This window comes from Octopus sinensis, linkage group LG2, assembly GCF_006345805.1.
Source record: "Octopus sinensis linkage group LG2, ASM634580v1, whole genome shotgun sequence".
Lineage (NCBI taxonomy): Eukaryota > Metazoa > Mollusca > Cephalopoda > Octopoda > Octopodidae > Octopus > Octopus sinensis.
In genome coordinates this window covers 144,851,662-144,879,438 of record NC_042998.1, presented here as the reverse complement: position 1 = coordinate 144,879,438, position 27,777 = coordinate 144,851,662, and the positions used below count along the sequence as shown (strand labels likewise).

At 36.4% G+C, this 27,777-nt stretch overlaps 1 protein-coding gene across 5 annotated transcripts in view; it reads left to right on the top strand.

The window, feature by feature from the left end:
* LOC115223946 (citron rho-interacting kinase) overlaps positions 1 to 27,777 on the top strand; it is a 366,166-nt gene that overhangs the window by 117,991 nt on the left and 220,398 nt on the right. For all 5 annotated transcript variants that reach the window (XM_036500031.1, XM_029794695.2, XM_036500033.1 and 2 more), the window contains exon 3: positions 27,021 to 27,196. In XM_036500031.1, the coding sequence (XP_036355924.1) occupies positions 27,021 to 27,196 (176 nt within the window). The remainder of the gene's footprint in view (positions 1 to 27,020; positions 27,197 to 27,777) is intronic.

Sequence of the window (27,777 nt, the reverse complement as noted above, 5' to 3'; positions counted from 1 at the left end):
TTACTTGTATGTTAATGCTATTTTTTATGTCAGTATAGTTTTACATCTATCAATATATCAACACCAAAATTGTGAATATAAGCATTAGTTTCATTGAAGATTACTTTCTTTTGCATTTTACTTCTTGCTTATAATTGTTTAAAAGCATTTGATATCAGAAGTGTAAACTATCTATCTGCCTCTTGATTCCCATTCAATTCTCATATCCATTCATGACCAATTTCAGATGTTTTCTTTTTACGTTAAGTTGCTAGTTAAATGGGCAACAGTATTCTGTGCTTCTTTTACAGATAAACTTATTTTGACTCAACTGAATAGAATATTCTGCTTTTGTTGTTGAAGTTGGTTAACCCTGATAAGACCTGTTTGAGCATGAAAAGAATCAATCAGATACTTATATGGAATGGTGCATAGATTGAGCACATTGTATCTAACAATGCTGTTATCACATTATGAGGGCATATTTCTCACCTTGCAATAGAATAATGCAATATGCTATACAACAGAGATGTGTTGTATACCACTTGATATCCAACATATATGCTCACTAGTTTTGATGGCCACCACTACAGAAATGTACAAAACAAATAAAACTGGTATAGGATAGTTTTAGTTTTTGAGGCGATGTAACATGAAGTTTCTTTTACCAGTATATTAAAGATCATTGCCTAATTGTTTCATATAAAATGAGCAACCATACAAATTACAACAAAATTTTAAAATTTTGTACAATTACATCAAACTTTATTGTGTGTGTGTTTACTTGTACCCTTGTTTTGACTTCACTATCATAAAATTGTTGTTTTCTAGTCCTCTATGGAAAACCTGTCTGGCCAAGGAGAAATATTACCTTATTTGGAAGCAGTGAAATTTGGTGAACCAAGTTCCTAAATTTACATTTACCTTAACTGTAAACTTGTTTAAGGTTTCAAATGATCAATAACATGATCCATTTTCCATGTTCCAAACTTTTACTGTGAATACATCACTTCTCATGGAGTACATCTCTCTCTCTCTTTCTCTCTCTCTCTCTCTCTCTCTCTCACACACACACAAAGTAAATTATTAATTCTAATTTTTCTGCTTTTCTATTTTATTGATGCTAAGAATAAGATCTGAACACTTAGCCACATCTCTAAATCGAATATTAAAGTAATTCAATCATCTATATCACTAAATCTAAGCTGTATTAGTTTTGATTCTGCATTATAAAGTTGATAATTAGGTTGATGGGAGTCAATTAGGATAGTCAACAATCTCATATCACAAATATGATCTTGATTTGGGTAAATTACTCTTAATTTATTTCTACTTTATGTTTTCTACACTTTGATTAAATTTGTACCTAGCAATAACATTCACAAAATCCACAATCACTTCTCCGCTTTCTTTCTTTCTTTGTTTTTGTCTATGACTATCAATAATCTCTTACTCCTACCTTCATTGACTAATGTATTATTGGTCATCCCCCACCTCTTATTTACCATTCACAATTACAGTATTTACAGCTGTTGCCTTCTCCATCCTTTCACCCATTCTCCATGTCTAACTTACCCATACACTTTTGTAATCTCCATCCATCTACACTTCTACTTCCTCTCTTCTCACTTCACATCTCGAGGGCCTACCCAGACACCTCATCACCATTTTTTAAAAAATTTCTTTCCAGCCTCCACTTCCAATCTGAGTAGTTGTGCTGTTTCTCTACAGCAAGAAACCTGTTCTGCTCATACTTGAACCCTTCTTATCCTAGCATAAAAGCACCCAGTGCATACTGTTAATTAGTTAGCATTAGGAAAGGGATTTGGCTAAAGAAACCATGCAAAAGCAGACACTGGAAGATAACGCAGTTTTTGTACCTATCGGATTTTGTCAAACTGTCTAACTTATGCCAGCATGGAACATGGATGTTAGATGATGATAAACATTAAATATTATATTTCTAAATGTACACTTCTCTTCACATAGATTCTCAATCTACTATGAGCATTTATTTTAAACTCTAGCAGCATAAAAACCAACGCCTCATCCACCACCAGTGCCCATTCCGAGGAGATAGAGAATTATATAAATTCCAGATTCCTTCAAAATGTGGTGTACTAACTTTGCAAATAAACAAGTAATCTTTATTTTCAAAATAAATTAATAAAAAGTGATGCCCCAGCATGGCTGCAGTCTAATGACTGAAACAAGTAAAAAATAAATTAATTTACTCTAGCCTAATTTACGAATCATATTTATTAAGAGCTACAGTCTGTTCTAATTAGTGGGTCTGAAATTTGTGTTTGGAATACTGGTAATGTAGCTACTGCCAGTAGTGTCCTTACAGGACTAGAAAGCCATTTAAAATTGTAAGGCTTCACAGCTTATAGAGTCACTGGAATGCTTTGATTAGCTCTCACATTGCCCTTTCTCTTTCAGAACTTCATCTCTTTTCTGTTGAATCTATATGCCATCCATCCACCCTTTTCCATAGGGTCCTATCAGAAGCAACTGTCATTACATTTTCATACAAGATTCCCAAGCGTGACCAACTGAGACTATGGATATTATCCAACCATCTCATTTTTGGTCTACTTCTAGGTCTCTTGGCAGTTGGCTTGGCTTGAAGAATCTGTCTTGCGATTTTTTTCCTTTAACATTCTAATCACATCTCAATAGTACTGGAACTATGAGCTCTCAATGCAGAGAAATAGCAGTTCAACCTGGAGAGACTCCTTGATCTCTGAGCAACACACTCTGTTGAATAATGTTACTCTAGAGATTCTTCAGAGGGACCATATATTCTGCTACTTGGATTCACAATTGTATTCTTTTGGTCTTTACTCTTTGAGACCATAGATAGATAGCCACAGAAACTGAAATGAAGATTGCAAGTTTGGCTTTTTTGTCAACCTTTCGTCTATATACCATTTCTGTGATATTTCCATGTTGGCTGTGTATGTTCTGTTTGATTGAAGACAATATATTTGTTTCTAGCTAAACATGGGAAGGTAAGATCAATCCCATGTTTGCTTTTGAATCACTACTTACTAATTTGAGATATTACCACATTTATTCTCCTCTTAATATCCTCTTCCAGGTAGCCACTAACTCTACACGATCTTGAATCTATAGCATAAACCTCTACTATTTATTACCCATTAAACTTCACACTACCACATGTTAACCTCATCAACTGATAAATGTTTACTTTTATCAGTTACAACCCTTGCCATGTACTACCAAAAGAAAATTATTAATTATATCAAGGAACTTTCACATTGCACAATGCTACATGTCTTACAGGCAGCTTCGATGAATCTCTTTACGTTTAGCAAGATTTAGTGCCTCTTGTGACAGCCTTGGATTTTAAGAAATACCTTGGCATCTTATCACTACCATCATTATTTTCTTCCCAGCTACTCCCAGCCTTATATAATGTGAGGTAGTCATGTACCTCTTCTATAGCAAAACACCCGTGCTTGTCCTTTCATACTTTAGCCTCTCAACATTTGGCATAAAACCGCCTCCCCCTTAGTTGTAGAGAGGTCTTCCATTCTTTTTCTGTCTTGGAAGTTGCTTGGCAATCTCCTTAGTGTTGGTGGCATGACAGATTAAATGTAATGCTTTACTTTGTAACACAGATAGGAGAAAGAGAGATAATGGAGAGCTGCATTGATAGGGGAGAGTTAGTAATAGATGAGAGCAACAAAGAAGTAGGGAGTAATATATGAAGATTTAATATATAAACATAACTGTTGGAAAAGATTCAAATGTGGATATACATCTCAATGTTCATCACAACATTTTATGCCCATCTTTCCATGGGAGCATGACTGGGTAATCACAGTGCTTTTGCCACAAGTCAGTCTTGGCAGGAGAGGATGGTACTGCTCAAAGTGTAGACTCAGGCCTACACTAAGCACATTACCATTCACTCTTGGCATTTCTGCAATTTTCACCCACCATTGAATAAATTCACTTGAGGGCAGCACCTCCCACTCCACCCTCACTTTCTTTATCGTGTGAATCTTGAAAAAGTTGATGAGGACTCTACCAAAGAGGAATATCTGTCCTCATGCCTTTCAACTTTGTCTGCCAGACAAACTCTTTAGCCTCTGTCACCAGGCAAAGGGAAACTGCTTTACCTGTCCAATTAAAGGAGGGTGGTGGTGGTGGTGGTGGTGGGGCAATCATCACTTTGGACTTAGCCAATAGACAGATTCATCCCACATGCAACAATTGCTTTTGTGTTTTTTTTTATTTGCTTGTGGTTGTAAAAGTGTTTGTAAAAGTTGTTTTCTTGCTATAAGGTGTTGACGTTTTTGATGTTTGATTTTATGATGATTTTATATAGTACCTCATGTCTTACAGCTTTAAATTAGTGCTGGCCTCTATTTCATTGAGTCTTCTCTTCTTTATTAACAAAGACCTTTTGGTGTGATTTCAATGGACCTACATTTAATGAGGCCTTTGTTTTTGTGAGGCCTGTCAGAGGAAAGAGGCAGATGTGTGCTAGTTTTAGTGTTCTCAGTGTTTGAGGAAGGAATTTTCCCTGTGGAGTTGGTAGCAATGGTGGAAAGCATTGTGCTTTCTCCACCACTGGGCAAATGGCTTTGAGGTGTTTAATATTTCCACAAATGCAACATTTGGGTTTTCTTCACTCTATAAAGACTGGCATCAGTTCACATTCCCAGAAACAGAGAAAATCAGGAATGTGATTGATTTCTTCTGAAGAAACCAGTGTCTGGAATTTCATGAGAATTCCAGTCCTGTTCAGTTATGGTGTGTGCTTCTCCACAATATCCTCACGCTACTCTTGAATAGCTAAGATTCTTGCCAGATCTTGATGAACTGGTATGTTGTTGACTCAAATTCTAGTCAGCCATATAATGGGGAATCATTATAAAAGCTTGGGACATGCAAATAATTGTTGCCATTCTTTTGGCTTTTTGCTTGCTGATGCATATAACAGCTACTGTCCTGTATTGTTTTCCTTTATATATGTGTAGCCATGCATCTCAGAGACATTTTTCTGTTTCTGCTGGAGTAGGAAATTTAAGAAATACAATTATTATACACAATAGTTTTTTGTTCAGTTTTTTCCCCTCCTCACTAACCAATATAACACCTGGTTTTACAGTATCATTTTTGTACTGAATGCGTGGTCCACTGGCTGACTGCCCTCCAAGAAGATAGTTATTGTGGGTTTTTTTATGTTATTGTTTTCCAGTTTTTATTGTTATTACTACTGTTGCCATTGATAATAATAATGGCAATAATCTTTGTGATGTGAAAAGTTAAATGTAATAAAGGAGTTTATTAAAAACTGATTTATTCATCTGGATCTTTTCACTTTGACCAGTAGATTTTAAAAATAATTTCTTTGTAACTAAACACTTTTAAACTTTGTATATTAGTAGAATGTGTCACATAAAACATCTCTTTCTCTTGGCGTTCTTGAGAAAATTCTGTAGTTTGTAAGTTATTTCTTGTTTAATTTCTCGTATTTCAGCAATTTCAACCAATCAATGACGTCTATTGAGGTGAATACAATTACTGCTGTTGTTTGTCAACATGTTCAACAAGAACTTCTGGCGGTGTATATTTCGTTTAAGAAACAAATTGAAATGCAATAAAATAGATTGATACACAGACCTGAGATTATCTATGTTTTTTATATATTAAATATGTAGTTAATTAGTTTTATAACAGCAACAAGAAAAAAAGTATTAGAAAAAGTTGAAAGAAAAACGCACACAAAACTAGATTATCATTTTTTTTTGTGCCCCTCCATCACTGTAGGGTTATAATTATGGGTGGACACCAAATGAGGGAATGGTTTTGTTATCCAGTTCTGTTTACGAGTGACCCCTCAGTTTATGGCCACAAAATGTTTATATTTGCAGCATCTTTCACATCATTATATAATATAAATTTATAGATATGTATAATATAAATAATAGATTTGTATGTAATACATATATGTATGTGTATATATATACATAATATCATACAGTGTAGTTATTGTATGTATAGATAAATAACTTGATGTATATAAATTCAATTTATATTATGTTGGATGCATGAAATGTTATATGTAATACTGTTTCATTCATTTATTAATTATCGCTTCTCATCATTAATACCCTTTATTCATTAAGTTATATATTAAAATGTATTTATACATCACTATATGCTTACAAATTTCAACACCCAAACCTTGTCTCCTTTTCCTTGTTTCTTTCTTGTAAACACAAGACACCCACCCACCCACCCACCAAAATCTGGGTTACACACTAAGTACATATTTAATTTGGTATATACACCCTTAATGTTAAATATATAATTTGCTAATGTCCTCTATATCATAATCGTTTTAATCGGTTTAGCCCTCATAATGTATGTTTAATCATCATCATCATCATCATCGTTTAACATCCGCTTTCCATGCTAGCATGGGTTGGACGGTTCAACTGGGGTCTGGGAAGCCCGAAGGCTGCACCAGGCCAGTCAGATCTGGCAGTGTTTCTACAGCTGGATGCCCTTCCTAACGCCAACCACTCCGTGAGTGTAGTGGGTGCTTTTTATGTGCCACGGACACAAGTGCCAGACGAGGCTGGCGAACGGTCACGTTCGAATGGTGTTTTTTTTTTTATGTGCCACGGACACAGGTGCCAGACGAGGCTGGCGAACGGCCATGTTCGAATGGTGTTTTTTTTTTTATGTGCCACAGACACAGGTGCCAGACGAGGCTGGCGAACGGCCATGCTTGAATGGTGTTTTTTTTTTTTTATGTGCCACGGACACAGGTGCCAGACGAGGCTGGCGAATGGCCACGCTCGGATGGTGTTTTTTTACGTGCCGCCGGCACGGAGGCCAGGCGAGGCTGGCACGGCCACGATCGGATGGTGTTTGTTACGTGCCACCAGCACGGAGACCAGTTGATGCGGTACTGGCTACGGTCACATTCGGATGGTTTTCTTATGTGTCACTGGCACTGGTACCACAAAACTACAAATTCCATTGATGTTCATCGATTTTGATTTGATTTGATTTTCACTTGCCTCAACAGGTCTTCACAAGTAGTTATGTGTCCCAAGAAGGAAGGTATGCACAGGTGGACTGACTACGTCCCAGGTAGGAGCCATGGGTTATGGCCTCACGTGTCCTGTCGGGTCTTCTCGCGCACAGCATACTTCCAAAGGTCTCGGTCTCTGGTCATTTCCTCGGTGAGACCTAAAGAGCGAAGGTCGTTCTTCACCACCTCGTCCCAGGTTTTCCTGGGTCTACCTCTTCCACAGGTTCCCTCAACCGCTAGGGTGTGGCACTTTTTCACACAACTATCTTCATCAATTCTTACTACGCGTCCATACCAGCGTAGACGCCTCTCTTGCACACCACATCTGATGCTTCTTAGGTCCAACTTTTCTCTCAAGGCACTTACACTCTGTCGGGTATGAACACTGACATTACACATCCAACGGAGCATACTGGCTTCATTTCTTGTGAGCTTACGCATATCCTCAGCAGTCACGGCCCATGTTTCACTGCCATGTAGCATGGCTGTTCGCATACATGCTTCATACAGTCTGCCTTTTACTCTGAGCGAGAGGCCTTTTGTCACCAGCAGAGGTAAGAGCTCTCTGAACTTTGCCCAGGCTATTCTTACTCTAGCAGTTACACTTTCGGCACACCCACCCCCGCTGGTAACGGAAACTATCAACTACTTCAAGTTTTTCTCCCTGGAATGTGGCGGAAGATGGTCTCTGCGCATTTTCAGTCTTTATTGAACCAGAGCATCTGCCACATACAAAAACTATCTTCCTAGTTAGCCTTCCTTTGACATTGCTGCACCTCTTATGTGTCCATAGCTTACACTTGGTGCATCTTATAGAGTTCCTACCTACGCCTTTTCTACAGATCGAGCAGGGCCATCTACCTGAAGGCGTTTGAGATTTGTCTACCTTCCTACTTATTAGGACTTTGGTTTTAGCTAGATTGACTCTAAGGCCCTTCGATTCTAATCTTTGGTTCCATGCCTGAAACTTCTCCTCGAGTTCTGATAGTGACTCAGCAATTAGAGCAAGGTCATCAGCATAGAGGAGCTCCCAGGGGCATCCTGTCTTGAATTCCTCCGTTATTGCCTGGAGGACTATGATAAATAGGAGGGGGCTGAGGACTGAGCCTTAGTGGACCCCAACCTCCACCCGGAATTCTTCACTGTACTCATTGCCAACCCTCACCTTACTAACAGCTTCCCTGTACATGGCATGCACAGCTCTCACTAACCATTCATCTATCCCTAGTTTCCTCATTGACCACCAGATAAGGGATCGGGAGACCCTGTCAAAGGCTTTCTCCAAGTCGACGAAAGCCAGGTACAGTGTTTTATCTTTGGCTAGGTATTTCTCCTGCAGCTGTCTCACCAGAAATATGTCATCAGTAGTGCTTTTCCCTGGCACGAAACCAAACTGCATCTCGTCTAGGTTGACTCTCTCTCTCTAATCAGTTGGGCTCTGATCCAACAGCTTAATACCTCTGTAATTGTATCTAGGCCTTAACTTTTACCTTTGTAGCAGTTGACTATTGTGCTACTACACCAGTCATTGGGTATGACTCCTTTGTGTATCACCTGGTTAACTATATGGGTGACTAGGCTATAGCCGACACTGCCAGATATTTTGAGCATCTCAGCAGTAATTCCTGATGGGCCTGGGGCTTTCCCTGTCTTCATGCTTCCAATTGCCTTAACTACCATGGAACTGTCAACTTGGATAGCTGGTCCCTCTATTGGGTCGACATTCGGCAGACTCTCTTTATCCCATTCATTCTCTTTGCTGAGCAATTTTCGTAGTGGCATCTCCAAACCTCTCTCTTTGCATCCTCATTTAGCGCAAGTGAACCATCATCCATGCGAACACATTTCTCTCCTACTACATCATGATTCTCTCTCACACACTGTCTTGCAACACGAAACACCTAAGTCTTTGGTCCTCACGGCACAGAACATTAGCAAATTTTTTCTTATCTGCTTCCCCTCTAGCTAAATATACCTGTCTCCTAGCTTCTCTTTTTGCAGTCTGATACAATTCCCTACTACCGCCTTTCCTCCAGTCCTTCCAAGCCTGTCTCTTGTCTCTAATAGCCCTGTCTACAACATTGTTCCACCACCACGTTACCCTGGGACGAGATTGGACTTTTCTCCATCCACAAATCTGGTCAGTGGCTCTCAGCAGATTGTCCCGTAGAAACCTCCAGTTGGCTTCCACATTATGTGATGCTATATCCCCTTCTATTTCGTCGAAAGCTTCAAGTAGAACTTCTCTAAATCTCCGTCCATTTACACGATCTTTAAGTTTCCAGACTCTTCTCCTCTGAGCTGGTCTTCTTCTGGGCAGCCATTTGGCCCTGATCCTGAAGTCACTAACTACTAATCTATGTTGAGGAGTACATTCCTCGCCTGGGAAGGTTTTGGCATTTCTAAGTAGCCCTCGTATAAGTTGTGGCATCCGGTGCCGGCGACCAAGTATCGATCTATTTTATTGCATTTCAATCTGTTTCTTAAACGAATATATAATATGTAATGTGAGTATCTGTGCAACAGAGAGGGAAATTAAAACTGCATATGTTGTGAACTTAGAATATGTGTTTATTAATAAAAGTTTAATAACGATAATCTTTTATTTATACGGACGTGACTGATATGAAATTTGTCATAAATAACAGTGACAAACTAAATAGACACCACAGGAAGTTGTTGTTGACTAACAACAGCAGTAATTGTATTCACCTCAATAGACGTCATTGATTGGTTGAAATTGCCGAAATGCAAGAAATTTAGCAACAAATCTTTATATATAAAAGAGAGGTTGTGTGCTGTCCATCTCCTATGATTTATATTTCTAACTACTCCCACATTTTGCGGTGCAGTTTAACCAAAACTGGGTATCTTATAGTCGTGATTCATATCGAGCCCTTCTGGGTATTAGCGTGTGTCTACGTTGAGTCTACGATTTAAAAAAAAAATTACCATCAATTTTCCCCATTTTTTAATGCATTTTTGGCATATAAAAGGGAAGTAACTCTCTAAAAATTTATTATTAAATCTCAGAACATAAAAAGCTACAGTAACCCCCTCCCCCCCTTGTGGTTAGCCATATTGAGATGGCTATTATACTTTACATCTCTAAAAATGCTTATACAGTTATTTCCCTTACAAACCCGAGCAACGCCGGGCGATACTGCTAGTAGCTTATAAACTACAGAATTTTCTCAAGAAAGCCAAGAGAAAAAGATGTTTTATGTAACACATTCTACCAGTATACAAAGAAATTATTTTTTAAATCTGCCGGGCAAAGTAAAAAGATCCATTCATCATGATGAAATACATCAACTATATATAAATGTCAATGCCACAAAACTCACTAACTGCAAAATATAAAAAAAGATCTAAATATCAAAAATAGAATATTTAATATTCTGAAGATAGATTAATAATGAACTAGATAAAGAGAGGCCATCTTCACAACATATCTTAGTTTCTGTATTGGACTGATATTAGACAGATTTTATGATGAGTAAAAATTTTTTAAATGTGATATATCACAAAAGACCTTGTCTCTTCCTCCCCCTCCTTTGCTTCATTATTTTAATGTCTGTTTGGTGTTTATTTTAATGTCCATTTTTCCTTGCTTATAACATAATTTGTTGAGGCAAGTTTTCTACAGCCAGATGCCCTTCCTGTCACTAACCCTCAATCGTTTCCCATACAAGGTACATTGCCCCATGACCAGACATATTTTCACAAGATTAGAAAGAGATTCCACTTGTATTACAGCGATGCATGTTTAAAAGTATCTCATCAAGATAAGGAGACACATGCACACAACAGGTTTCTTTCATACTGGGTTGACCTGGATGTATAGTAGAAGCCATTCCAGATGTTATGCATTGGAACTGACTTCAACTACATGATTGGAAAGCAAACTTCTTACAATTATTGAAACTATCACCTTGGAGGGTTTACCCAAACAAATTACTTCCAGTGCTAATTTTTCTAAGTCTACTGCTTATTATATTGGTTTCTTTCTGCCAAAATATTAATTTATTGTGAAATAAACAAACCAACACTGGTTTTCAAGTGGTGGTGGTAACAGAGCTCCTACCCATCTCTCTTCCAAACAGTTTCTGTCTACCAAATTTAATCACAAGGCTTTGTCCCAAATTGTTTCACAGTGTAATTGGACCCAAAACTTATTCCCTGTATTGTTTTAATTTATTGTAGGCACAGTGTGTGTCTAAGTAGTTAAGAAACTTGTTTTCCCACTGTATAACACATTGGGCAAATGTCTTTTTTCTGTAACCCTAGGCCAACCAAAACCTTGCAAGTGGATTTGGTAGACGGAAACTGAAAGAAGCTCATCATGTGTATCTGCGAACTCATGTGTGTGTGTGTGTGAATTGGTATCTCTTTCTCTTGATACCACATGATGGTTGTGAACAAAAGTCACTGCCATACATCAGTGTTTTTCATTTCCAGTCTTCTGTGACATGTTTGGTCATGGGAAAATATCACTTTACATGGAAACAAGGGAAGGTTGGCAATAGGAATGGCTGTAGAAATTCTACCTCAGCAAATTTTGCCCTAGCCATGCAAGCATGGAAAAATGGATGTTAAAATGATGACGATGATGTACATGAAGCAAATAAGATGTTACTTGTATTCAAACTATGATTCTCCATGGTTGTGAAATGTGGGCTTTCAATGCAAAAGACTGCAAGGGCAAGAAATTAAGTCAGCAGCCTCCAATGGATTTATGATGTCAATATGCATAAATGCCAGAGTTGAAATGAGTTGAGAGAAAAACTGGGGATAAGAAGAATCAAAGGCTTGCAGCAGATCTGAACAAACTACCACCCCTCTCTCCTTCATGTTGGGCATCAGCTCCTAAGGTACCTACTTTGCACAGTCTTCTGCCATCTATTATAATGCATTGTGATCACAGTCTAGTTGCACAGCAAGCTCAAGGTTTGTATCTTGTCTGTCTGCTCAAACCAGTTTGTCCACTCTCTGGTGCTTCATGTCAGTGGTCATAGTTCTTGCCTCCACTACATGTTTATCTTCAGTGCTGGTTTCTCCAACTTTCAGCTTCTTTGTCCAACTGTGCACACTAATCTTGTCAGTGGTGTCATCTCTATAAACAACCAATCATTCAGTAGATGATGGCACTTTGCTTCTACTTGAAACTTAGTTATCAGCAATGAAGAAAAGGAAGAAGAGATACTAAAGTGAAAGAGTTCCTCTACCAACATAATGAATTTGGATAAGCAGTGTTAATAAAAAAAGTTATGTCTACTTAACATTGCTTTCAGTAGAACCCGTTTGTGTGTGTGTGTGTTTGTATATAATAATAACATCGATCATTAATTGATTTTTACAATTCTGTAAATAATAATATTTTATAAGCTTAAAGCTAATAAGCAATCACTGTGCAATGACTAAAGAAAATAGTCTAGTATAAGCCTTTGATGGAAAAAAAATAGGGTTCTCTATTTTTTTCCATCAAGGGCTTATATGCCCCAGTATTAAACTATTTTCTTTAGTCATTGCACAATGATCGTGATCACTTTTAAGCTTATAAAATATTATTATTTACAGATTCATAAAAATCGATGCTGCCTACCAAAAACTATTTATTTATATATTTGTATTTGGGTATACTCGTGTATGTATGTGTGTGAATGTGTATAATATGGATATATCTATATTTTGCCAATTTATATTTACTGCCACTGTTTGCACCCTTCACTCCCCCTCTTATCTACCTGTTGCTCACTTTCTCTCTTTCTCTCATCTTCCCATTTGCTTTTAACATCTCATCTCTCTGTCAATCATACCACTCCATTTCTTATCACTGCCATCACTCTGCCTTCCCCCTCCTTTATTAGGTTTATGTATAAAAGAATATTGATCTATCCTCATCACTCTACTTGTGCCGTTTCCTCTTCCGCCATCCATCTTCCCACTCACTTCAATCATCACTATCAGCCAAGCAATTTCACTTGCTTGATCACTGCCATCTACCATTTCTTCTCTGTTTCTTTTTTTTCTTACTGTCCTCCCCCCACAGCTTCTCTGCCACATCAGTGCTCTTTCATCTCTGGCCAATCCTCATGGCTCTCACACATCTCTTTCAATAACTCTCTGGACCCCCCTATTCAGTACAACCTACCTTGTCACCCTTGTCACTCTATCCCTATCTTTCTCACTAACCATTTACCCTGATCCTATCCTTATCCCATTTTCCTTCAGCAGTGCCCTCCCCAATAGTGACCAATCTGTTACCCTCTCTTCTACTACCCTCTCACAACTATGAACCTGTTCCTCTCATCATATTGTATTCTCTTCTATCACCTTGTCTATAATCATATCTCTCTCACCTTTAGTTAGAGACCTTTTTAGGCCCTTCAGTCTTACAAGTTTTCAAGTGACCTCACTAGTATTAGTGTCAAAAAAAAAAAAAAAAAAAAAGCATCCAGTACATTCTGGAAAGTGGTTGGCATTAAGAAAGTATCCAACTGTAGAAGCCATGCCAAGCAGACATGGGTGAAGCATAGCACAGTCTTCCAACTCATCAGATCCTTTCAAGCCATCCAACTCATGCTGGCATAGAGAGTAGATGTTTGATGATGATGATGATCACAGTGACAATGAAAATACTACTTCTGCTTTATTTTCCATTAGCTACTGTAACGAATGCTTGTGAAATACAAAATAAATTTGATGTTTAAAAAAGAAAAGAAAGGCATGCAAGAAACATTCTATAATCTTAGAAATTACAATTTGGTTTAATTTTTATTTATTTATTTTTTGGAAATGTTGGTATAATTGAGGAATCTATAAATAGCTTAACCCATTCACTGATGATGGTATGTTTTTATCATATTTACTGTTCACATTAATTCCTAAATCTAAATTGTTGTTCACATCAGTTCCATGATCATCTTTATATTTCTACTCCCTACCTCGTTCTTTCGAAATATTGTTTAATTTTTTTCTTATAGAAATTGTATAAATCTGATTCTTTAGATGTTGCTTCAGATGTAAAAATGATTTCCATGTTACAGAACTTTCTGAGTTGTGCAATGAAAACACACACACACAAAGAGCCTCAAACAAAGAACATTAGTTTATAGATTTTTAAAGAGGAATGTGTAACAACATGAAATTAATTTTGAGCTTTCAAAATGGTGATAAAATTTGCATGCGTAGGAAACTGGCTGTTAACACATGTGGATGTGTGTCGTTAATGTGTGTTTGTTCTCTTGTGTGTGGATCCACATGTGATTGGCTAAATAAATGCATAGAAATTCTATTAACTGGTTTGATGTTGAGTTAGTTTCATTAGTTCTAATGGGTTAGGATTTTGGAAGCTAAGTGTTGAAGAGAGGATTGTTTGAGTGTCACTTGTGTCTTCAGTAATCATCATCAGGTTGAGAGGAGGATTTTTTTTATACCTAAAACTTGCTAATAAATTCACTGATATATATAAAAGTATTTGTGGGTGGCTGTTTGTATGTATGGATGAATACATGTATGTGTGTATCATTATCATGGTCTTAATGTTCACCTTCCCATGCTGCATGAACTGGGTAGCATTTGTTGAAGCAGATTTTCTAGTTGGATGCCCTTCTTGTTGTCAACCTTCACCTATTTCCCAGTAAGGTAATATTTCCCCATGACCGGACAAAGAGACACAAAAATACACATGTCCATCTTCACACTAGCACATGTGTGCATGCACACACAAAGGTTTCTTTCAGTTTGCATGTACCAAATCCACTCACAAGGCTTTGGTTGGTCCAGAGTTATTATAGACAAGACTTGCCCAAGGTACTATGTAGTGAGACTGAACCTAAAACACCTGTGTGTGTTTAATATATTTGTGTGTATGTGTGTGATTGTTTTGGTTTGTTTCATATGTTTTTCAAGCTAGCATAGCTAAGAAGTATATTTTGAAGCAGAATTTGCAGTCAAGTTATGTTTCTGTTGCTATACCAGTTTTTCAAGTAAGGAATTTTTATTCTGGTGTAATTAAAGAGTGAGAGGGAGGAAGCAGACGATTTTGTTAAGAAATGCCAACAAACTTCTTCCATCAAAGCCTACCACAAATGATGACAGCCATTTGTAGGTGAGCTGCAGACAGTGACATCAATGCATAGTCCCATAGTTCAGTATAGTTCTGTAAACATTCACACATATGCATACATTTGTCTATCCCTCTTTCTGTCTTGTGTGTGTATGTGTGTTTGTATAAATATGTGTGTCTATGTATATATATATATATATATCACATTTTGATAATTTCCACAACGATCAAAATAAGGCATGCCAGGAAACCCAGTTACCCTTTTAGGAAATATGACCTTGCTTGGAAGATTGGAAATGAACAGTGTTACTTGTATGACAGTGATGCTCATTTGCAATGGCTTGCAGTCCACTATAAAAGGGTATCTGGGTTTCCTGACATGTTTTATTTTGATCTTTGTGAAAATGACCAAAATGTTATCTTTGTAAAAATGAAAGGTCCCTTAAATGGTATTTGTTTCCCTACATAAAATATATCTGGGCTGTTAGCTGTTCATTAGACTGGGAGATTATTTCCTCACTTGGAAACAGGTAGGTGTTGGCAACTGGAAAGGTATCTAGCCATAGAAAAACTCTGTCTCATTGTACTCTTATCTGACCCATGCAAGCATGAAAAATTCATTTAAAATATTTTGGTGACAGTGATGATGATCCTTTTGCTTTCATAGCTGTGAGCACAAGTCAGTGAATTGGTGTTTAATATTTGCTTAGATTTTTGTCTTTACATAGTTTCCCAATATTCTATTTTCTTTATTTTCATTCAAAGCTCAAACGATTTGTCAAGTTTTGAGCTTTGAATAAAATTTGATTTATGGGATGAAGTTGACCACTTCTTTATCACATACTCTAGTCTGTGTGTGTATGAATTCACACAGTAATGCTTCACTTAACAATGTTCTACCTTAATGATTTTAATTTTTAACTCTAAAAATCTTATTACACAAAATAAAATCACAACCTGCATGGTGGTGTTGGGCATGCATGATGTATTCACATTCTCTCCACTAGTCTTTCTTTTATTGTACAAACTTTTGAGTTAGTTCACTCTTTAATATACCCAAACAAAAATATACCGTGAATATTACTGATAATACTAAGAAACTGTGCAATGTCTTGAGAAAGAAAATACAAGTTCATAAGTGAACACTGGAAAAATCATTCAAGATTTAGCTTCAAAATTTTGTTTGCTTTCATCAACTGAATCTGTGCTTTTCAACTGATAAAGAAAAGATATCTCAATGCAGTTAGAAGTATACATTCTTTGCACTTGGATATATCTGCATCAGTTTTGACGTTGAGCATTCAGTTGTTCTAATAACTGAATTACCTGCTTCTGAATTAAGTTGTAAGTGGTATTCCACTGATAAATATACCCTTAAAGGAATATTGTAGCAGAATCAGTGTGACAGACTATATGAAAAAATGTATCTTTGAATTGCAACAGCAATCCATCCAAAGGACTTTTACACAGTTTGTCTACTCATAAACTATGGGTTGATCTGAGGCTATAGAAAATGACACTTCTTTAGGATGCCATGTAATGGGTCCAAACCCAGGATTCCATGATTGCAATGCAAGCTTTTTAACCATTTGGCATGCGGCAGTGTGTGCATGCATGTACTCATTGCAATTAACTAGGGTACATAATAAAAAGGTGGCCAGCTTGGAAAATAATCTCTTATCAGCAGGGATAACTCAGCAAATGAAAGATTAAATGTGCATTTAGAAACTAGAAAGAAGGATACTGAGAAAGTGGTTTGGCTTAATGTAAATGTGTCAGGAAGAATTACAAGTGTTAATATTGAAATTTTATTTTCCCTCCTCAAAATTAGAATAAAAGAATATGGTTACACACCCTCACAAATTCCATGTAGATAGAACAAGCCTATTATAGAAGTACATGCCAGCAAGAAGCTCCATTACAAAAGAAGAATTGTTAGTGCCAGGTTTCAAAGTAGCTGGAGATCAGTTAACATTATTGTTTTGAGGTAATACAGCTAGAGCTAAGTTAAGACCCCTGTGTTGAAAATACAAGGACAGTTAAAGGCCTCATAAAATGTAGACTTCCAGTCATGGAATGCAAATAAAAAGTTTAGGTTACTGCTTCACTGTTTTAAGATTGGTTTACAGATCACTTTGTACTTGAAGTAAAAGTTATTTGGAAGACTCCATTTCATGTGCTACTGATCATAAAGCACCTTCTCATCCATAATTTCGACATCAAATACATCATTTTTGTAACCAATGGATCAAGACATTAGTGCCACATTTTAAATTGTATTATCTTTGGCACACATTTGATCAGTTAATAAATGCTATTGATAATGAAGGGAGCTCAGCACTTAAAGGATTTTTGGTAATCATTCAATGTTTTTGGTGCAGTGAAAATCAAAGAGAACCTGGAGCAAAGTTACAGATGGGAAAAATATCAGTCATCAAGAACAAACTCTGCCCTTAATTTATTGATGATTTTTAAAGGATTTGAAGAACAAGTTGAGATTATTTGAAATGAAACAAGCAATCATTATTATTGCTAATCAATTGCACCTTGATGTTTCTTCATATGACATATATTGATCTTTCATTTCCACATGTAGGAGTGGCAAATGAGGATCTCATTGAAATAAATGGAAGATTATTTAGAAGAAGCTGAACAAAATCTAACAGTGGAAACTCTTGTATATTCTTTAACCTTTCAATGGCTCAGTGAACCTGTTAACTTTTCACAAAAGGTTTAATTTAAAAAACAACAGATTTTGTAGCACCCCTATTCCCTGATTCAAATTTCAAATTAACTAAGAAAGTTGCTGCAGGCCTAAATATATCTTGCATTTACTAATATGAAATTTATAAAGAAAGGAAAAGAAGGTTATGGAAGCAAGGAATTCTTGACACATCATTATTTAATGTCCTCTGCTAGCATGTGTTGGAAGGTTTGACAGGATCTGGTGAGCCACAGGGCTGCACCAATATGCAATGTTGTTTTAGCATGGTTTTTACAGTTGGATGCTCTTCCTAGCACCAAACACTTTACTGTTTGTACTGGGTGCTTTTTTTTTTTTCATGTCACCAGCACTAGTGAGGTTGCCAAGTAACTCGCAAAACTGAAAAAGCACAGGGAAAGGAAAGAAAGATTAAAAAAAAAAAAAATGAACAAGTGGATAGAATATTTGTGAGGAGGGAGCTGGCTTTATGCTAGATGTTGAAAGGCTAAAGTATGATAGAGGGACAAGTATGGGTGTCTTGCAAAAGAGGAGATACATTTCTAAAAAAGAGTTGTGGGGGATACTCCTATTTCAAGTGAACCAATATGAGTAGTAAAACCATATCAAATGATGAAACGGAAACAAGCAGCAGTCATGTGGTGAATGAATGAGTGGTGGTGAGGATGGATTGTATATATATATATATATATGTATATATATATATATATAGATATATATATACATACCTTTCCTTCTTGGGACACAAAACTCCACTTGTAAAGACCCGTTGAGGCAAGTGAAAATCAAATCAAAAAATCAAAATCAAATCAGATATCAGAAAGCGGAACCAAAATGGAAGTCGATCAACATCAATGGAAATTGCGGCTGTGATACCAGTGCCGGTGACAAGTAAGTGAACCATCCGATTGTGGCCGTTGCCAGCGCCGCCCCGACTGGGTCCGTTCCGGTGGCACGTAAAAGCACCATCCGTTTGTGTCCGTTGCCAGCCTCACCTGGCCCCCGTGCCGGTGGCACATAAAAGCACCATCCGTTCATGGCCGTTGCCAGCCTCGCCTGACCCCCGTGCCGGTGGCACGTAAAAAGCACCATCCGTTCATGGCCGTTGCCAGTGCCGCCCCGACTGGCCTCCGTGTCGGTGGCTCGTAAAAGCACCATCCGTTCGTGTCCGTTGCCAGCCTCACCAGGCCCCCGTGCTGGTGGCATGTAAAAGCACCATCCGTCCGTGGCCGTTTGCCAGCACCGTCTGGCACCACATAAAAAGCACCCACTACACTCGCGGAGTGGTTGGCGTTAGGAAGGGCATCCAGCCGTAGAAACACTGCCAGATCAGACTGGGCCTGATGCAGCCTTCTGGCTTCACAGACCCCAGTTGAACCGTCCAACCCATGCTAGCATGGAAAGCGGACGCTAAATGATGATGATGATGATGATATCTATATATATATATTATATTATTTATAATTTATCTAATAGGAATGATCATGAGTTATGCTTAACCTTTTGTGTTGTTCTTTAACACTTTCAAATTTTCAAGTCAAATCTCATTAGTAAGAATACTGCCTATCATCTATAACAATTAAGGGTAGAGGATTGGTATAATTGTTAGAGCTTGGGACAAAGTCTTACGGAATTTAGTTTTGAACTTTTACATTATGAGTTCAAATCTCAGTGAGGTCAGCTTCATATCAAAGTTTGAAAATAAAAATTAGTCATGTGCTGGAAGGTCATTTAATAGGTCATACCTTTCCTTTCTCACAAATTTGGTACCAGTTTGTTATGTTAGAAATTATTATTTGTATTTGAACTAAATTCTTAATGATTAGATATTTGGAACTGTTGGCATCAGGAAGGGCATTCAGCCATAAAAGCCATGCCAAAAGAGACAGTGGAATTTGGTGCATTCCTCTGAGTTGCCAGCTCCTATCAAACTGTCCAACCCATGCCAGCATGGAAGCTAGGCATTAAATAATGATGATGACTCAGAAGTCAAGGTGTTACTTACTGTGTATGCATTATCATTATTGTCATTTTAACATCCACTTTTTTATGTTTGTATGGGTCAGATGGAATGCACTGAGGCGGATTTTCTTTGGCTGGATGCCCTTCCTGTTGTCAACCTTCACCTGTTTCCAAGCAAGGTGTTTCCCCATGGCCAGATATGTTTTTCACAGAAAATTGGAAACAAACAAGATTACCTGTATATGGTATTGCTTGTTTACAACTATCACATGACATCAAGGCAAGGGTGCACACAAACATACTGTATACTCATTGGTTGGTTCAACATCTATTTTCCCATGCTCTTCCTGATACAATCCTTTAACTATTTTTCAAGTAAGGGATTGTGTGTGTAATGTTATTGATCCTTATGCTTCAATTTATATATTCTGTTTGTTATCAAATTGTTCACTTCTAAAGGATAAAAAAGATTCACTGATAACATACATTTTTAAAAAAAAGGCTAAAAAGAGAATCTTGTTAAATTTTAATAGTTATTTTTGTGAAAGATCTGGGTGAAATGGTGAGTAATTAATAAAGAAGGTGTTTTATGTGTAATGTTCTGTACATTTGAGTTTAAATATATGCTTGTTATGAATATCTTCTGAACATTGACTATGTTACATGTAGTAATAACTTATCCTTTGGATTCATCCTGGCTGAACATACAGTATTGGTTATCAAATAGCAACAGTTATTTTGATACATTCACAGTCCTTTAGCTGTGAGATTTTAATGAAAGGTAAAGATTGAAATAACAGGATAAGTGATATTAGTAGAAGCACAAGTATTCAGATTGAAAGTTTGTATGTAAAGTATTGTTGCTAGATTGAGTTTAAAACTCAAATAGTCACATCAATAATTGGTTGAACCAAAAGAGTTGTTGAATGTTGGTTTAATAGATACTGGTAGAATGGTAGCACAGCCAGTGCTTTGTTAATTCCAAACTGGCTGTAAGAAACTCCCAAGACTTTATGACTTATTTATTATTATTTTAAAACATGTAAGAAATTATGTGTGATTGCAGGTGGGCAATGTTAGGTGAATAAGTTTGCAAAAATTCTAACAAGTCTGAAAAGTTTTGACCTTTTAGGGATATTCTCTTCAAAGGGATTCCATTAACTTTATTCAAGTAAAGCTGGGTCTTACTGAATGCTTCTTAAGTAGTAAATGGATTTGCTAAATTTAGATTTGATTTTTGCCAACACATGCTGCTACAGTCCCGTTTCATGGTGTCTATAGATAGATCTTGTGTATTTTTGTATGTTGTTAACATACTACTACCACATAATGATAATAATGTCATGCATTAAAAATCAATTCTGTGTGACTCCATCAAAGAAAGTGCTGAAGCTGATGTTACTAAGTAGACCAAAATCATAATCCTTTTGCTTGTTAAATCTGAATGTGACCCCAATTGCTTTTATAACTCCAAGATTATTTTAGAGCAAAACTAGACATGTTTTCATGTGTGTGTGTGTGTTTTATCTTTTACTTGTTTCAGTCATTGAACTGTAGCTGTGCTATGGCACCACCTTGAAATGGTTTTTGTCGAACAAATCAACCCCAGTATTTTTGTTTTTTTTAAACTAGGTACTTATTCTGTTGGTCTCTTTTGCCAAACTGATAAGTTATGAGGATGTAAACAAACCACCAGTTATCAAATGGCAGCAGGACACACGCATGCATATGCACACACACATGTATACAATGGACTTCTTTCAGTTATTGTCTACCAAATCCACTCACAAGTCTTTGGTCAGCCCAGGGCTATAGTAGAAGAAATTTGTCCATGGTGCCATGCAGAAGAACTGAATCCAGAGCCATGTGGTTGAGAAGCAAACTTACCACACAGTCATACCTGCATACACACACAGAAATTATCTTTACTTGTCTCTATTATATAGTATTTGGTTGTTCCCATTGTCTTTTGTGGTTGACTTTTGCTGTTAAACATAGATGTTTGTAGTTTTCCCAGTAGATTATTTGTCAACATAACATTGTCTTTCAACAAATCAATTGAACAGGTTTGATTCAGTTATATATCAGAAATACTTGTTAGTTCCTTTGGAAACTTATTTTGTCTGTCATCATCTTGTAAACGCAACAAGAAGTGAAGATAATCACCAACAGAACAAAAAAGAAAAAAAAATGCCCATTTCTGTAGATATGTAAATCTGGTGTTTGAATCTCATTTTTTTGTGTCAGAATATTGTTTGCTATATTTATCTAGAAGTTTGGAAATTGCCAAAATGGTTGTAGTTTTTCTTTTACTTTCTTTTTTGTTTTTAACATCACATCCTGTCTCCCCACTATTTCTTTCTTTCACATTTGTACTGGATATGAATGTATCTGGTTTCCTGAAGGTTAGTTTTATAATTTATTGGATGCAACTGATAGCTATGACAAACTGCCTTATTTCATAGCTTCTAATCTTTTCACTGTGTGAAGGCATGCAAAGAATGTAGCGGTAAAAAATGCTTTCTATAACCATGTGATGGAGGGAATTACCTTCCTATATTATTCAGGTTTATATCCATTTTTCCAACACCCCACTCCCCTTATGCTATCTTAAGTATGTTGTTATTAGCAAATTTCATTTATTTGCTTATGAATTGTTGTGGCAACTTTATTTTTATATAGAAGGATCCTCATTTGCTAACATCACTGACTATAGGGAAGGGTTATGGGAGCCTGTATATAGTCAATCAACTTGTTGGAAATAACAGCCAAATGTCCCTCCTGGCTCAAAAACATAAAAAAGGAAAGGATGCATTAGGATAGTGTAGTCTTAAATAAATATAAAAAGATGATCTTAACTAGAATACCTTGAGCATAGATCTATTCAATCAGATCACACCTGGTGTTAAATAACAATCACTTCAAACATGAAGAGAAAGTGATATTGATTTTAAACTTGTTAAATTTAGCAATATATATCTAGCACCCCATACCCCCAATAGTCATGCTTCAGCATCTTGATGTTGTATTCACTGTGTTTCTTAGTATTTTTTTTTTTAATTGGGACTTTTTTTTTTTTTTTGAATGTAGCATTTGAGTTGGTGAAAAATGTTTACAAGCTGTGTCACCTCCACCAGTGTTTCGTATTATCTTATCACTGAAAGTTTAGCTTGCTTATGTTTTTACCCGCCAAGGAATGAGGTTATGTTTTCATCAGTGTTGGTTTGTCCGTCTGTCTGTCTGCAAAACAACTCAAAAAGTTGTCAACAGTATTTGATGAAACTTACAGGAAAAGTTGGTAATGAAACAAGGAACAAATGATGAAATTTTGGTAGTGATCCGGGAACTTTTATGGATTCTTGAAGGATTTTTCATTTGTTATATCTACTTTACATGAAGTATTACAATGTTACATTCTTTGATTATCTCCCTTGAAAACACATTCATCAATTCCACGCAACCTATGATACTGTTGCTGAATCCAAAGTTTATTTTCGTTTCTCTATTAGTAATTTTACTTGCATATCTATCTTAAAATAAACTGCTTGGCAGAGGTCTGCGGAGGATGATATGACAAGCCTTGACTATTGGGGTCGACTCAAAAAGCTCAGGCTTTGCTCCCTCTGCCTCTGCTGTGAGCTCTATATCTTCTGTATGATGTGGAAAATATTCCATCAACATTGCCCGTCTTTAAAATTCGTCCAAGGCTTGGCCCCTGTGCCATCCGTCCACTACAGAAATATTTGTGTCATATCACAATACTATGACAGAACTATTTCACCTCAATTGACCCTGCTCTCTTCAACATAATGCCAGACACATAAAGGAGGAAAGTGACTTCACAGCATTCAAATGATCCCTAGATGATTACTCCCAACAAATACCAGATAAACTACCCACACCCAGATATGTCTCTGAAAACAATAACCCTCTGCTTGAATGGGCTACGATTCCCCAGAGCTGACTGTATCGCTTCCAGGTGGTGCTATTAAATTAGACAAGGTTGCTACATTAGGAGATGACACTGTAGCTCTTGGCAGCTGAATTTAGGAAGGGAAGGGGGAGTCTTAAAGATGACCCAACTGCCACCACCAAAGAAAACATTGATTGTGTTTACCTCATGGTGATGGATGACAGGTGATTGACTATAAATCAAATATTCAATGCTATTAGCATATTCCATGAGAGAGTTGAGAATATTCTGCAGAATGAACTTGGCATGACAAAGGTTTCTGTTTGGTGGGTGCCACATCTTCTGACACCTGATCAAAAGTGCACCAAACTGATCACCTCACAGGAAAATCTGGTTTCTTTGAATGTTTCCTAACCCAGGATGAGTATTGGGTTCATCACTTTGAGCCAGACAAGGAGACTATCCATGCAGTGGAAACACCTGTCCTCACCTGGTCCAAAGAAGGCCATGGTCATTTCATCTGCTGACAGGGTGATGGCCTCAGTTTTTGAGATGCAAAAGGCATTGTGTTTATTGACAATCTTCAAAAGGGTCATACTATCAATTACTGAGGCAGTTACAGAAGGCTATCAAGACCAAACATCCAGGAAAACTGATGGAAAGGATCTTCTTTCATTGGGACAATGCTCCAGCACAAAAGCCCATGGTTTCAATGGCTGCTGTGTGTGACTGTGGCTTTGAACTGGCTTATCAGTCTCTCTGTTCTCCTGATTTGGCTACATCTGGCTATCATCTGTTCTCCAACATTAAAAAACAACAACACTTGACTGGAAACCAGTGTCACAGTGATGGTGTCATATCTGTTGTTGATGACTTTTACCAACTGGATGAAAGCTTCTTAACCAATGCAACACCCATGGAAGAAGTGTGTGAACTACAAGGGAGATGATGTAAAATAAATCTCAATTGGTCACATTCCATGAGAGTATCTTGGTCAGCCTATGAACTTTTCAAACAACCCTCATAATTCTTTTGATACCAATCTGCCTGTGACTGCCCTGGTTCTGTGATACAAACTTCATATTTTAAAATGATCTAAAATAAAACCTTCCATCAAAATTTCATGTTTTAAACACTGGTTTAATAATGACAATTATTTTAGTAAATTTTTCATTAATTTCTAATTGATAGGAACACAAGTAGTTTACTGCAATTTTGTTATCTATTATAGTGATTGAGGTAAAATAAGACATGAAAAAACTCAACTTGTCTACACTGTAGAGCTCTTGCTTCATATTTACAAACTGACACACAAAGCATAATTTAAAACAAAATTAAACCAATGGTGCAAAAGAAAATATGGCACAAAATAAGCTTGGTAGGAAAAGTGCTAAATCTGGCCTGCAAAACCAAACAAGTTTGACACCTGATTTATGTAATTAAAAAATATCTAATTAAATAGGTTATGTTTACGATTTGGGGATAGAGTTGCTAGTAAGGTAAATGGTAAACTATACTGGAAATTATCTGCAGTAAAAGAAGAGAAAGAAATACATCTTTCTGAAAACCAACATTAATTGAAATTGGTATTTCTGTGTATTTGAATTTATCAGTAACACCTTTATTATAACTAGTATCTTTATTATAAATGTAGCATATCACAAAGTATTAACTGTAATAACTTTTTAAATTAACTTTTGATTGTTTCTATATTAATGTAACCTGACTTCAAATATCTAGGAGTATTTGCAAGTTTTCATCAGTTGATAACAATTATCTTTCTTCTTTCAGTGAAATAGTTAACATGAGAACTACAATTAAATATTTAAATAGAATTAAATTAGTTTTTATCATATCACTGACATTGTCAACCTGTCAAGTAGCTTTATAAAATACTGACAGTAAAAGGTTTCAGATGTTTGATAAAATGCATATTTATGAAATTTGATAATATCCAATATTATTGAACATTGCCTGCAACTATCAAACTGTTATTAAAAATTTGAAGATTTCATGGTTTTTATTAGTTTTATGTTCTTTGTCAGATAAATTTGTTCATTCCACTCCCTCAATAATTTTCATTTGACAATTTAAACAAACCAGCCAATAATATATTCTCCTTCATTGTTCATGTTTACTTACCAATGTCCCACTGGCTTGTTTATGCCTTGACAGTAGAAATCCCTGGTTTTCACCCAAAGAATTCATTCAGCCACCTTTTCAGCTCTGAGTTTTTAAAAGAATCACTACGTAGTGTTGGAAAGTGACCAAAAATGGTGATAATCTTAAAGCACTGAGTTCTTTGATCAGATTAATGAAATGATGGTGAGTGGTGTCATGTGGAAGAAGGTGGCACTTCATTGTCATATGTCTGAAGAGAGATAAAAATTATTCAAATTTCAAAAATAATAAGCAAGTTGAAGAGGAAGAACAGAAGAATTTTTTTTTTTCATGTTTATTCAAATATCATTGAAAAGAAATGAACAAATTTATCTGACAACTCATTATTATTCACCCTGGAAAAGTGCAAGATGTTGTTGTTTAGCTTCAGACCACCTTTGATTAAAGCACCCCAGCCATGGCCGTCACATGTTATTTTCAATCTGTATATACATGACTACATTATCTAGTGTGTTTGTTTTCTGTTAGATGGTTTGCATGTGGTTTCAAGGATATTTGGCTGCTATATCTAGCAGGTTCTTTTGTTAGCTTGAGCTCAATTACATCAGAATGGCTGCAGCAGAGTTTGAAGAGTACGTCATTGTAGAAAAGGAGTATAAACATTGGAAGTAGTTTAACATTGAGTTACAGAAGAAACCACAAATAACTTAAGAAATTCAAGAGATGTTATATTTTAAGCTCATCTATTTGATAACTAAATAGAATATAAGTGTATATATATGTGTGTGTGTGTATATATATATATATATATATATATATATATATATATATATATATATATATATATATATATATATATAGATATAGAGAGAGAGAGAGAGAGAGAGAGAGAGAAATATATACATGCTCATATCATGAGCAATGTAGCAACTATCAGAAACTCTGTTCTTATTAAAAATCCCTAGAACTTACTCAGATATCAGTGAGCATAGTTCATTCTAACATCTTATCACTATCTCCATCTTCTTTCCTGCTACTCCCACCCACTCTTATACAATGCTGAATAGCTATGTATAAGAGCGGGTGGGAGTAGTAGGAAAGATGCATATAAGGAATTGTATATATTGAGTGCATGTATACTTACTAATTAATTGTTTCTTATTTACAGACAAGAAAACTGTCCAGGAAATAGCAAAGCTCCGGTTAAAAGCTACAGATTTTGAAGTGAAGGAAATCATTGGCCGTGGTCATTTCGGGGAAGTTCGTGTGGTGCGTGAGAGATATAGTGGTACTGTCCATGCTATGAAAATGCTGGAGAAAAGTAAAACTCTAGCTCAATCTGATGTAAGTTATTGCTATGTTTTAATTATCCCAATAGTGTTTGTTTATGAAAAAAAATTGCAAAAAATATCAAAATTATATGATTATGATGATGGTAATTGAAGAGGACAATAACAGTGATTCCCCTTCCTGGTAAGCTGACAGAATCATTAGGATGCTAGAAAAATTTTTTGCAGTATTCTGACATTTTACATTTTGAGTTCAAATCCTGCTGAGGACACCTTTGCCATTCATCCCTCTAGGGATTACCCATCAAATACTGGATCAGTGGTATCAGCTGAACCCTTCCCTCAAAATTGTTGGCCTTATACTTAAATTGGAAACCTTATTATTAAGGCAGTGAACTGGTAGATTCATTAGTGTGACAGACAAAATACTTTACGACATGTCTTCCAGTTCTTTATGTTGAGTTCAAATACCACCAGGGTCAACTTTACTTTTTATCTTTTCAGGGTTTGTAAAGTACCTGTTTGGTATTGGGGTTAATGCAATCAACCATCGCCATCATTAAAATTGCTTGCTTTGTACAAAAATTTGAGATTATTATTATTGTATTGAGCCCTTGTGGCCAATAAAAGAAATCC